We start from the raw sequence: 12,768 nt of genomic DNA on the forward strand, positions 1-12,768 counted from the left end.
CAAAAATATTAATTTATTGAAAGCATATGTTGCAACATATGGAACCAAAGAAAGGAATGAGCAGCCAGTCTTTGAAAAAAACAAGAAGCAGTGGTGTTCCATGAGGTCTCGGAAGCAGGAATAACGGGCAAGATCTTTCTGGTCTTCACTGTTAAATAAATCTGCTTCCTTCATTTTTGATCTTGGGTCCCACTGTTCAAGATTGCAGTTACCGGAGGAGAAAGAATGACTGGTCCAGCGGGAAGGGTGGCCCATCCTTCCAGTGAAGGCTGCCCCACGCACTGGGCGGGTCCTTCCAGTGAAGGCTGCCCCACGCACTGGGTGGGGCAGTTTACCAAGGCGGCACATGGAGAGGAGTCTTCATCTCCCATGGAAGATGGAGGTGCAGTGGCTGGGCAGGGATGCTATTCTGCTAAACATGTGAGATGTCTGCCATGCTAACAGTAGCGACCACGAGAAAGGGCGTCTCATGTCTCTGACTACACGGGAGTGTGGCTGATAACCCCAGCTGCTGTCCTCTGAAGCACATCGCTGTGCTGGCACAGACCAGACTTTGCCAGGCTGCTACCAGCCAGCGACTGAGCGAGGCAGGGCCGCTGAGACAGGTCCGTTCCAAGGCGAGGCGGTGGTGCTCTGATGGTTGGCTTGGCTAGATGACTCCGTGATGGCCTTGGAGAACTTTCCTTGGAGCTGCACTGAGCTCTAAGACACTCTCATCCCGTTTTTCTTCCTTCTCTCTCGCTTTTGCTTGACCTGAGATCTGCATTGTGGTCTTCCCATCACGTGCTGCAAAGACGACCAGCAATAACCCACAGTTTATTTATTAATGTTCAGAAGATTCATTAAGCAGCACTTAAGAACCTCACGCCAGAGCCTTATTCCACCTTCTCCTACATTCTGTATCCCTTTACCCTGTTCTGCTTTTCCTTTTTGTTGTAGTATTTAAAACCTTCTAATAAACCATACGCTTGTTTGTAGTTTGTTGTTTTTCTCCTGGAAGTAGAGTATAAGTTCTCTCAGGACACAGGACAGATATCTGTTCTGTTTGGTTTACTGATGTGTTTCCCAACACTCAAAATAGTTCCTGGCCATTTCAGGCACTCAGCAAAAATATGCTGAATGAATGAATGACTTATGTCCAATTGCTTGCAATGCAATCTCCAAATATTTTCTTCTGGGTCCTAAACTAAGTAGTCCCAGAGCCCCAGACCCCCTTAACCACACTCCGTGTAGGTTGGCATTATGCTTATTGGTACCAACAATTATTCCCCTTGCCCTGCAAAGACCATAGATTTATCCCTCTAAAGCCTTGTGCAATTAGAGAGGGTTAGCTTGATCCTCCGATTCTCATTTAATCCAAGTTCTTTTACAGCGAACAACTGCAAGTCTAAAGCAATCTTAAATTGCTTTCCTAAAAGTCAAGTATCAAGGGAGTGAGTTGGTCTCAGCACCTTGTTCTCAGAAAGAAGTGGCTTCTAAGGAGGAATCGTGGGGCCAAGCCTGTCGGATGAGACTCTTGTCTGCTCGCTGACAATGGTCAAGCGTGGTGGCCTTCTTTCCCCTGGGGCACCCCTGGAGAAGTGCCCATGGCCCAGTGCGGGGTGGGCTCAGTTCTGTCGTCTGCAGAGAAGAGGAGAACGTAGGGCGTGCTGTGTGTGTCCTGCCTGCAACTGCAGTGGCACAAATATCACCATTTCTAGGGAAGAGGCAGAAGCGCCCTGGGGAGAGGGTCAAGCAAAGGTTTTGTGAATGAGGTCAGGACATGATGCCGTGTACGTTAACAACTTAGGTAACTGTGCCTGAAGACTGGAATTATGAAGTTTTTATAATTGCATCCTCATTGTCTCAATGAGGGGACTAAAAACAGTACCAGAGGTGGTTTTCAGATCTCATTGTCTATTTGGTTATTGAAGAAATTTAAAAATCAGGGCCATATGTACCTAAGTGAAGGATATATTCCAATCTAAAACTAAAGTAGCTGAATTTTACTGCAAATAGAGTTTCTCCTGTTATTTTTGGGTTGAGAGGGAAATTTGTTGATTATCCAAAGGTTTTATTTTACTTTTGTCTCTTCTAATATGACATTTTAAAAAGAATATGTATCATTATGTTCTAGAGCACAGGTAGAAAGAAAGATTAAACTCAACTTTTAAAGCATTGCTCATAGATGGAGATCATTCCCAGAAGATTAGAGTAAAGCCACATTAGAAATCAAACTCAGACCTAGGTTTAAAGCCTGCTGTTTGACACTACTTAGCTGTGGGACCCTAAAGAAAATGCCACACGTGGCAATTTCCCCAGCTGTAAACTATGGATCAGTCTGTGAAAATGTCGGTCAGGGTGATGGATGAGAAGTTTACCCAGAATGCATAGAGAGCTTGTGGCTCAGTGTCCGGGACACAGTGGTGGTTTATTCACCAAGTCGTGTCCAGCTCCTGCGACCCCATGGAGTGTAGTCTACCAGGCTCCCCTGTCCATGGGATTCTCCAGGCAAGAATCCTGGGGTGGTTGCCGTTTCCTTCTCCAGGGGATCTTCCCGACCCAGGAATCGAACCCAGGTCTCCTGCATTGCAGGCAGATTCTTTACCGACCGAGCTATGAGGGAAGCCTGTAATAAAAGTTAATGAATGACAGCTGTCCCTGGACATCACAATGTCAGGAATCCCTTGGCTCCTTTTCTCACTGGACTGTAATCAGCTATCGTGGCTCCTCCTCTAAACCTATCCCAGATGAATTTGTGGCTACCCATATGTGAAAAATTCTTTCAGTTGTAGGTAAGAATTACCTCTGTCTATCAGAAGCAGTTAGGTTTTCTTAAGGCAAGTAATAAATAGCTCTACTGGTCAAATCTCCATTAAATGATTTGTTGAGCAAGGTTGTTGGCAGTATTGACTAAAACACATTGTGGAGATATTTTTTCAGATCTCAAGTTCCAAGGGTCCTCTTGTGTTTAATTGTTAGAGATTTTTGAGGATGCTGATACATATTCCTGGGAAAGGAAAGAGGTACTTGTATTTAAGGAGAGACAGAACTTGGAACAAAATGGAAAGATGAAGAAAAAAGAAAGAAAAACTTGGCACATTCTATGCAGCCAAGATCAGTTGATTTGTATCTATTCCTCTTTCCTTCTTCCTTTTTTTTTTTAAACTTTTCTTTCCCTCTTTCTTTTTGTAAGTTACCCTAACTCAAAACATAACTTTTCTCAAAATCTGAAATGGGGTATCTGTTAGAACTGAATCATGGATAATATACGCAAAGTGATCATTGCTTCAGTTACCCAGTCCTGAACTCTGTATTTCCTACTGCAGGTCTCTAGAGTTGCCAGAATTCCACTATCTATTCCTTTATGCTTATTGTAGCAAAGCTGAAAATAAGGATCTGAGAAGAAAAGAAAAAGGAAGAAACTATCACCCCACAATCCACCGCTGTGCATCGTCTGTGTGTGTCCACCGAATTTTTGTTTGTTTGTCTTTGCTGTGCTGTACTGAGTCTCTCAGTCATGTCTGACTCTTTGTGACCCTGTGGACTGTAGCCTGCCAGGCTCCTCTGTCCATGGGATTCTCCAGGCAAGAATACTGGAGTGAGTTGCCATGCCCTCCTCCAGGGGATATTCCCAACCCAGGGATCACACCCAGGTCTCCTGCATTGCAGTTGGATTCTTTACCAACTGAGCCACAAGGGAGCCCAAAGAAACAGGCTTTAAAAATTTAAAGCACGTTGTTTCCTGAGATCCTCATTTTTCATTAAATGTTGAAATAAAAGGTGTCCTTAGACCCTGCCCATCTCAGCAAGATATCCAGCGGACTCGGTTCTTGTCCCACCAACCCTGCTCTGCCTTCCACTGCTGCACAAGGTCTCTGGGCCCCAGTGTTCTTAAGTTCCGTGCTTTAGGATCCTGAGGCATTTGGAAGAGAGCTGTCCACTCAAGGCAGATTCACTGGGAACGGAGCACAGATCTGAAACACGTATGGGCTGCACTATAGATGGATGGTCCTCGGAAGAGGTGTTTCCTGCAGATAAGGTGAAGGAAGGCTTCCTGCAGGTTAAAGGTGGAGGCTTTACCTGCTAATTCACCAAAGAATCCTTGCTTCTGTCACTTAGAGGAGCACAGGCACCTGGAAGCCCCGGAGAGGCTGCTGTGGGGCTTGTCTTCCTGGGACTTCCTCCTTTGGAATCTGACCCTTCTCTTAGATCACCTCCTCACCCCCATCCCATTCCTGTTTTCCTTTCCTGTTCCGTGAAAATAGATCCTCCATGTTGACAAAGTGTCTGGGATGCTATACTGATGTTTTTTAAGCAAGCAAGCAGTGAAAAGCCATTGGGTGTTTTTAATCAGGACCCTGTATTTTCACAGATTCTTTAAGCAGCCTGGGGAGAAAAACTAAGGGTAGGGAGAAGACATTTGAAGAGTGGGTGAGAGATGGTTAGGGCAAGGACGAGGCAGAAACTACCGTGCTAAAGAGACTCACCTGCGACACTCACCCCTCGCCCCACTCTTTCGCTGCAGACCCTAGGGTCCCGCCATCAGCCTCCGGCAGCAGGGCCTTGTTGGCACACCTGCCGCCCTTTGGCAACACCCTCCCCGCTATTATTCCCTGGCTGAGTTTCTAAATAGTGTCAACCCTTGATCACACCACTGAGTATGCAGCACTGAGACCGCGGTGATAGAGAACGAGACCCACCAGGTTTGCTGTGAAATATGAGGAGCACCTCAAAATGTTGCGTCACCCAGTCACCCAGTACCGATGCTGTCCACACAGGGTGTTGTGTTATTGTAGCCCTAATGTCAAGGACTAAAGGTCACACCTATTTATCGTTAAAAATCCAGTCAAAATCCTACTTGATATAAGGGTCATGCAAAGGGTCCCTAGGCTTCCCAGGCGGCTCAGTAGTAAAGACCTCATCTGCCAACGCAGGAGACCCGGGTTCCATCTCTGGGTGGAGAAGATCCCCTGGAGAAGGAAATGGCAACCCACTCCAGTACCCTTGCCTGGAGAATCCCATGGACAGAGGAGCCTGGAGGGATACAGTCCATGGGGTTGCAAAAGAGCCAGACGTGACTTGGCAACTAAACGACAACAGCAAAGTGCCCGGTTCCACTCGCTGCTGCTCTATCACGCTGGAGACGCTGCATGCGTTCTATCATGGCCACGCAGCCACTAGAGAGAAGGGAGCAACTCTCAGCTCAACTCTCTTTACATTTCTGCCTCCTGGTATTAAGTTATTGAACCATGAACTCATACTAGAAACCTTACCGTTAGTCTATACTTATTGCCAAATATAATCTTTTGGGGGTATGTGGAAAGTATATACCTTCTTCCAATTATAAATATTACCAAGTCAGATTCTCTCGCACCCTTGTTTCCCAGTGAAGTAAAAGAAAGTACCGAGAATGGAGACGTGGGAACTTCCACCAGGTTTCAACCCTATGTGATTATTTATGCAATTCCAAAAATACAGTTTACCATGTAGGGTATGAACCCTGTTCTCTCCCCATGAATTGTATTTATCTGCGGAAATTAAAGGTGTTATTAACTTAAATCTTGGCAGAGCCTCATCTGTTTTAGTGCTCACCAACCCACATGGTAATTACTATTGCTATATACGGAGGGAGTTAACACTGACACGATGTCTGCCCTCTAACCCTGCTTTTAAGAACCCTTCCCATCTTTGGATTGGAGGCCTAGGGATTTTCTTCCTCGCTTCTTAACCCTAAGAGAGATTTATTGTGCCAAGTCTGGGTGGCTGATGAGTGAAAGGCATTACATGGTCATCTTTGTACCTGTGGGTAAGAAAGGAAGAAGCAGACCTTGGGGAACCGCTCTGAGTTATTACACTCATGCAAGATTGAAGATTTTGTCAGAAAGTCAGGGTGGAGACACTGAAGACAGCAGGGAAGGGAAAGATAAGTGAGCAAATTAAGTGAAAAGGGTGTTGCTTTGAACCTGATTGGTAGGTTTTGGCATTGGTTCTCTTTTTCTGGAAGAAGGAGCAAATGACTTATGCTTTGCTTTCTAACATGAAGATAAAGTGAAGTGAAGTCGCTCAGTCGTATCCGACTCTTATCGACCCCATGGACTACAGCCCACCAGGCCCTCTGTCCAAGGGATTTTCGAAGCAAGTGTACTGCAGTGGGGTGCCATCACCTTCTCCGTTAACAGCGGCTAGGCATATTATATCTACTTGGAGCTGGTATACTTGGTGACAGCCTCAGTGCCCTCGGACACGGCGTGCTTGGCCAGCCCCCCAGGTAGCAGCAAGCGCAGGGCGGTCTGGATCTCCCTGGATGTGACAGTTGAGTGCTTGTTGTAATGCGCCAGGTGCCATGCCTCTCCAGCAATGCCCTCGAAAATGTCGTTGACAAAGGAGTTCATGATGCCCATGGCCTTGGACGAGATGCTGGTGTCCAGATAGACTTGCTTCAGCACCTTGTACACGTCCATGGAGTAGCTCTCCCTGTGGCTGCGCTTGGGCTTCTTGCCGTCCTTCTTCTGGGCCTTGGTCACAGCTTTTTTAGAGCCATTTTTAGGGGCAGGAGCAGACTTAGCCTGTTCAGGCATGTCTATAATGACAACACCCAACAACACAGAAAGATCTTGAAAATACCCAAAGCCATATTTGTAAGCAAGTTGGTGTGGTTAAATAGGAGGGCAGCTGAAGGCAGAAAGGGGGAAGGGAGCGTGGAGGGAAGGAAGGAAAGAAGGAAAAAGTGGCGTATATGTCATTTACACTGTTGCTGATTCACTTGTCGTGTACACGGTGGGAATGCTGACAGTAGCCTGGTTGATGTCACCTCATTACACAATTTGTATTTAGAGCGACCCATGTTAATGAAGCAGCTTCCCAGGTGGCTCTCGTGCTGAAGAACCACCTGCCCATGCAGGAGTTGTAAGGGACTCGGGTTTGATCTGCCGGGGTCCTGCCCCAGCTGATCCAGGGTATTTGAAGCAGGGACGGCATCGGCGACCTATTTATTTAAATATTTTATCAAAGATATAAACAGTAATAGGATGAGGATAGCTCAGTAGGAAAACTCAGTGGAGAAAAGAGGCTGAGTAGCTTGGTTTACGCGGGAGACCAATAAAACTTCAAGACAAGAAGTTTGCACCACTTACGTAGGCCGCAGGCGTCCTTCCGTTCTCCCAAAGGAGAGGAGACACTGAGGCCTCCCTGGTCGGATCTTAGAAGCCCAGGCATAATTAGTAAGCATGGTGGGTTCCGCGCTCCAGATGGAGACTCAACCAGAGTGAGAGAGAGAGAGCGACATGGGGAGACCAGTATTTCGAGAAACTGATCCCAATTCTTTATTTTCCATGGTCTACTTTTATACACTGAGATGTTATGCAAAAGTCACGTGGGGACAGCAGTCCTGACTTTTATCAAAGTCAGGTGCTTCATACAAATGTATACAGAGGTCTTAGGGGTGTTACATCATCTTCTGGCCAGGGGGCCTGCTGACAATTTACGACCCTCTCCTTGTGACAATGGTCAGTCAACCAGGACACTTATTTCTCCAGGGGTGATTATTCTTAAAACAGACGCCACCCAAATAAAGTTACATTCCTATAGGGTGAGGGTGTAATGGGTTTTAGTTAAGGAAAGAATTTACTTAGCCTAAGGTCTTACGTGATTAATATCAAAGGTTAATACTTATTTCTTCTATATATTCATTAATGTGTGTAAGGGAAGGGGATGTGGAGACTTAGCAACAAACATTGGCTCAACAAATGAAAAACCCTTCACCAATACAATTTCTAATCAGCCCATTATACTTATACTAATAGTTTTCTAACTTTTCTAAGGAACCTGTTTTTAGAAGGTTTAAAGCATCTCGTGCCTCTCACGGTTGGGAGGCTGTGATTGATCACATGTGGCTGGACAAGCCTGTCAGGCAGGCTAGAGAACCTTCAGAGGAGTTTGTAGGTTAAAACACTCTTATCACGCCCAGGAATTATTATTAACTGGAGCTCTAAGTTAACTCCTTCTCCAAAAGAGGTGGTGGGGGACAGCCCCCCGTAAAGTCAGAGGTGTAGGTGAGCACAAAGTAGTGAAGTAGGCAGGCTCTGGTTATGGGGGTAGATGCTCGAGGATTTCCAGGGGGACTCCTGAGGCTCGATCCCGCCTTTGCGTATGTCGAGCCTCCTTCCTCATGACCTTTGCCACGGGCGGAGTGCCTCACGCTAGCCCCCAACATTGATCCCTGGGTGGGGAAGATCCCCTGCAGGAGGGCATGGCAACCCACTCCAGTGTTCTTGCCTGGAGAATCCCAGGGACAGAGGAGCCTGGTGGGCTGCCGTCTATGGGGTCACACAGGGTCTGATCCGACTGAAGCAGCTTAGCAGCAGCAGCAGCACCAGCAGCGTGTATATGTCAGTCCCAGCCTCCCAACGTATCCCTCCTCCTCCCTACCCTCTTTGGTAACCATAAATAAGAAGTTCATTTGCGTCTTTATTTTTTTCAGATCCCACATATAAGCAATGTCACAGATATTTGTCTTTGTCTGTCTGGCTAACCTCACTAGATACATGGTCATCTCCAGGTCCGTCCATGTTGCTGCAAACAGCATTACTTTGCTCTTTATTGGGGTATTAAGTATCACTTTTAAGAATATTTTATTGAAATAAAACATACATACTGAAAAATTCATGAGTGTAGAGTCTGATGAGTTTCAAAACCTGAGTACTCCTATGTAATCACCGTAAAGGCCACGAAAGATGGACCCGCATCCCAGAATTTCCTGACCTGTGTTCCCTCCCAATCTCCCAAAGGTAACCACTAACGTGACCCGTAACACCACAGGTTAGTTTTGCTTGTTTTTGTACTTAGTTTAAATGGATTCTACTCCTCCACGTCTGGCTGTTTTTACTCAACAATATGTTAGTCTGCTGCCAATTATATTATCACTCATTCACATTGCTGACGGAGGAGGTGAGGGCACCCCACTCCGGCACTCTTGCCTGGAAAATCCTGTGGATGGAGGAGCCCAGTAGGCTGCAGTCCATGGGGTCGCTCAGAGTTGGAGAGGACTGAGCAACTTCACTTTCACTTTTCACCTTCACGCATTGGAGAAGGAAATGGCAACCCACTCCAGTGTTCTTGCCTGGAGAATCCCAGGGACGGGGGAGCCTGGTGGGCTGCCGTCTATGGGGTCGCACAGAGTTGGACACGACTGAAGCGACTTAGCAGCAGCAGCAGCAGCAGCAGTTCACAGTGCTGAATAATGTTGTGTTATGAAAATATATGTTGATACCGCCAAACATTTTTTAAAATATAGGTACTAATTTGCAACCCGTCAGCAATGTAGGAGAGTTCAAGTGACAAACATCCTCCCCAAAATTGGTATTTTCCATCGTTTTTTCTTTTAGCTATTCTGGTGCACAAGCATTGATTTTTAAACTGACTAAAGAAACCTCTAGGAAGCTCACACCAACAAAGATCTTTATTTAGGAACCAGTGTGTGCTGGAGGTGGGAAGGGACAAAGTTTTATCAGTTTGAATGCTTCAACATCAATACATTCAAAGAAGAAATACAGCTTGAATATCGTAGGCAAAAAGGTCTCATCACAGACCAGTGGCTTTCTTGAAAATACGGTTTTATTTTCAGAGAAAGCCCTTCATATGGAAATGAAGAGATATCTATATGGGCTAGACATGTATGGAATCTGAAAACTGACATTTTTAAGATTTGTAGGGAGAGTCGTGGGCTAGAATAAAACAGTAAGGACTTGATGAACTGTACCATGAATGATGTGATTTTTGTACAAAAGCAGGAGGCAGTGGCTGATGTGTTTTTCTTTACGGTTGCAGGGTCTCCATTTTGGTGCCTGTTGGATATTGTTCCCATAAAGAATGAGAAAGGAGATGTGGTCCTTTTTCTGGCCTCGTTCAAAGATATAACAGACACGAAAGTGAAGATTACTCCAGAAGATAAAAAAGAAGGTTTGTGCTGTTTTCAGAAAACATTGACAGATGGAATAACGTTTTGAAATTGTTTACTCAGAAACTCCAGGAAGAAAAAAGAGTGTTTTTAATAACAGCAACTGATAAATATTCATAACTCTTAGCAGTCAGTATCTGGTGCGTTTCCCGAAATCACAGACTCATGTGAGTTTGCATCCTCCTGTTTGTAGCAAAGATTCACTTGACAGGAACCAGAAGTTTGTATTCTGATTCCAAGAGGATGAGGATGGAAAAATTTGTATCAGAGTACACAGATTCATACCACCTGATTTTATCAGGGAAAAATACGAACTGATAGTGATAAGTGAAGTTAAAATGAGGCAATTAAAAAGATAGCTCTCAGTTTAAACTACCGTAGAGCAGCTCAGAACTTAAAAGTGCAAGATTTCATTTTAGGTACAAAACCCAGAACTCGATTTAGTGCTTGTTAGAGTGGAACATTGCAGATGTGTATCTGTATCTTGCAATAATAATTTGTGTTGACATAGACAAGATTTTCAATGATCTTTAAAGGATCCTAAGACTTTGTATTGCTTACCTTATAGCTTCTGTTTACAGTTTATGAGGAAATTCCCTGAATTTATGTAAGCAGACAAAAATTAACACTAGAAAAACTGCCCATATTATTTCATTTAAACAGAAGTAGAGTTGGATATTTTGATGACCAGAGAAAAAGCAGTTGTCATTGTAGGCATTTCCTACAAAGTTCTTTACAAGAATCAGCTATTTGACATTTTAACAACTATGTCTTTGTAAAAATGTATCTGGGTGTTCTATATGTATTATGTCTTTTGAATGACAACACAGATTGAGAGCTATTTGGTGCCCCCACCTCCCAACGGCTATCATTTGGAATGTTTGCAAATGCATGACTGTTTTCCTGTGTATTTGCATAACTAAATATTATGGGATATTTTACATACAGGAGAGGCAAGCATTCATATCAGCAAAGTTACTTGAATATCAGAGCAAGTGTAATACCTGCCTAAGGAGAGAAAAGCATGTAAACAGGTGCACACGATTTTTGTTTCTGTTTTCAAAATTTTCTTTGCTGTTAGAGGAAGAAGAAGGTAAGTGTGAAGTGCATTTACTTAGAACACCTCTAATATCAACCGCAGGTTTTTTCCCTTACTGATGTTGAAGCTGAAACTCCAATACTTTGGCCTTCTGATGCAAAGAGCTGACTCATTGGGAAAGACCCTGATGCTGGGAAAGATTGAGGTCAGGAGGAGAAGGGGATGGCAGAGGATGGGATGGTTGGATGGCATCACCAATTCCATGGACATGGGTTTGAGTGAACTCCAGGAGTTGGTGATGGACAGGGAGGCCTGACATGCTGCAGTTCATGGGGTCACAAAGAGTCGGACACGACTGAGCGACTGAACTGAAAACTGAACCACCAGTTCTGCAGCTCGCTGGACACCGCGGGGCGTCCTACAATTTAATTCACTTCTGACACTATTTTTGCTGTTCATTCACTCAGTCATGTCTGACTTTTGTCTCTGGACACCGCGGGGCGTCCTACAATTTAATTCACTTCTGACACTATTTTTGCTGTTCATTCACTCAGTCATGTCTGACTTTTGTCTCTGGACACCGCGGGGTGTCCTAAAATTTAATTCACTTCTGACACTATTTTTGCTGTTCATTCACTCAGTCATGTCTGACTTTGACCCCATGGACACATGCCAGGCCTCCCTATCCATCACCAACTCCCAGAGTTTATTCAAACTCATTTCCATCAAGTTGGTGATGCCATCCAACCATCTCATCCTCTGCCGTCCCCTTCTCCTCCTGCCCCCAATCCCTCCCGGCATCAGGGTCTTTTGAAATGAGTCAGTTCTTGGCATCAGGTGGCCAAAGTATTGGAGTTTCAGCTTCAACATCAGTCCTTCCAATGAACACCCAGAACTGATCTCCTTTAGTAAGGACTGGTGGACCTCCTTGCAGTCCAAGGGACTCTCTAGAGTATTCTCCAACACCACAGCTCAAAGCATCAGTTCTTTGGCGCTCGGCTTTCTTCACAGCCCAACCCTCACATGCACACGTGACCACTGGAGAAACCACAGCCTGACGACCTTTGCTGTTGGGCCTTTGCTGGCAAAGTACTGTCTCTGCTTTTCAATACGCTGTCTAGGTTGGTCATAGCTTTTCTTCCAAGGAGCAAGTGCCTTTTAGTTTCAAAACTGCAGTCACCATCTGCAGTGATTTTGGAGCCCCCCAAAATAAAGTCTGTCACTGTTTCCATTATTTCCCATCTATTTGCCATGAAGTGATGCGACTGGATACCATGATGTTAGTTTTTTGAATGTTGAGTTTCAAGCCAGCTTTTTCACTCTTTTCTGTTGCCTTCATCAAGAGGCTCTTTAGTTCCTTTTCACTTCCTTCCCTAAGAAAGTGTCATCTGCATATCTGAGGTTATTGCTATTTCTCCCGGCAATCTTGATTCCAGCTTGTGTTTCATCCAGCCCAGCGTTTCTCATGATGTACTCTGCATATAAGTTAAATAAGCAGGGTGACAATATACAGCCTTGACGTACTCCTTTCCCACTTTTGATCCAGTCTGTTGTTCCATGTCTGGTTCTAACTGTTGCTTCTTGACCTGCATACCGGTTTCTCAGGAGGCAGGTCAGGTGGTCTGGTACTTGGAATGAACATCAGCGTCCATAAGTATAAGGGCCCCACCTGCACACAGATGCTGGTCACGGGTACCGGGTACCCAGCCCCCCATGCTTGTGTCCAACTTGACTGCAGTGTTGGGAAATTCACAGCCCTCCCCTTTCCTTTCAGATTTGATAATTTGCTAAA

General features: G+C 45.1%; 1 protein-coding gene across 1 annotated transcript in view; it reads left to right on the plus strand.

Moving 5' to 3' along the window:
- Positions 1 to 12,768, plus strand: part of KCNH8 (potassium voltage-gated channel subfamily H member 8) — a 503,960-nt gene that overhangs the window by 208,166 nt on the left and 283,026 nt on the right. The window contains exon 3 of the mRNA XM_024997203.2: positions 9,808 to 9,939. Coding sequence (XP_024852971.1) covers positions 9,808 to 9,939 — 132 coding nt within the window. The remainder of the gene's footprint in view (positions 1 to 9,807; positions 9,940 to 12,768) is intronic.

Source organism: Bos taurus, chromosome 1 (genome assembly GCF_002263795.3).
Source record: "Bos taurus isolate L1 Dominette 01449 registration number 42190680 breed Hereford chromosome 1, ARS-UCD2.0, whole genome shotgun sequence".
Classification (NCBI taxonomy): Eukaryota; Metazoa; Chordata; class Mammalia; order Artiodactyla; family Bovidae; genus Bos; species Bos taurus.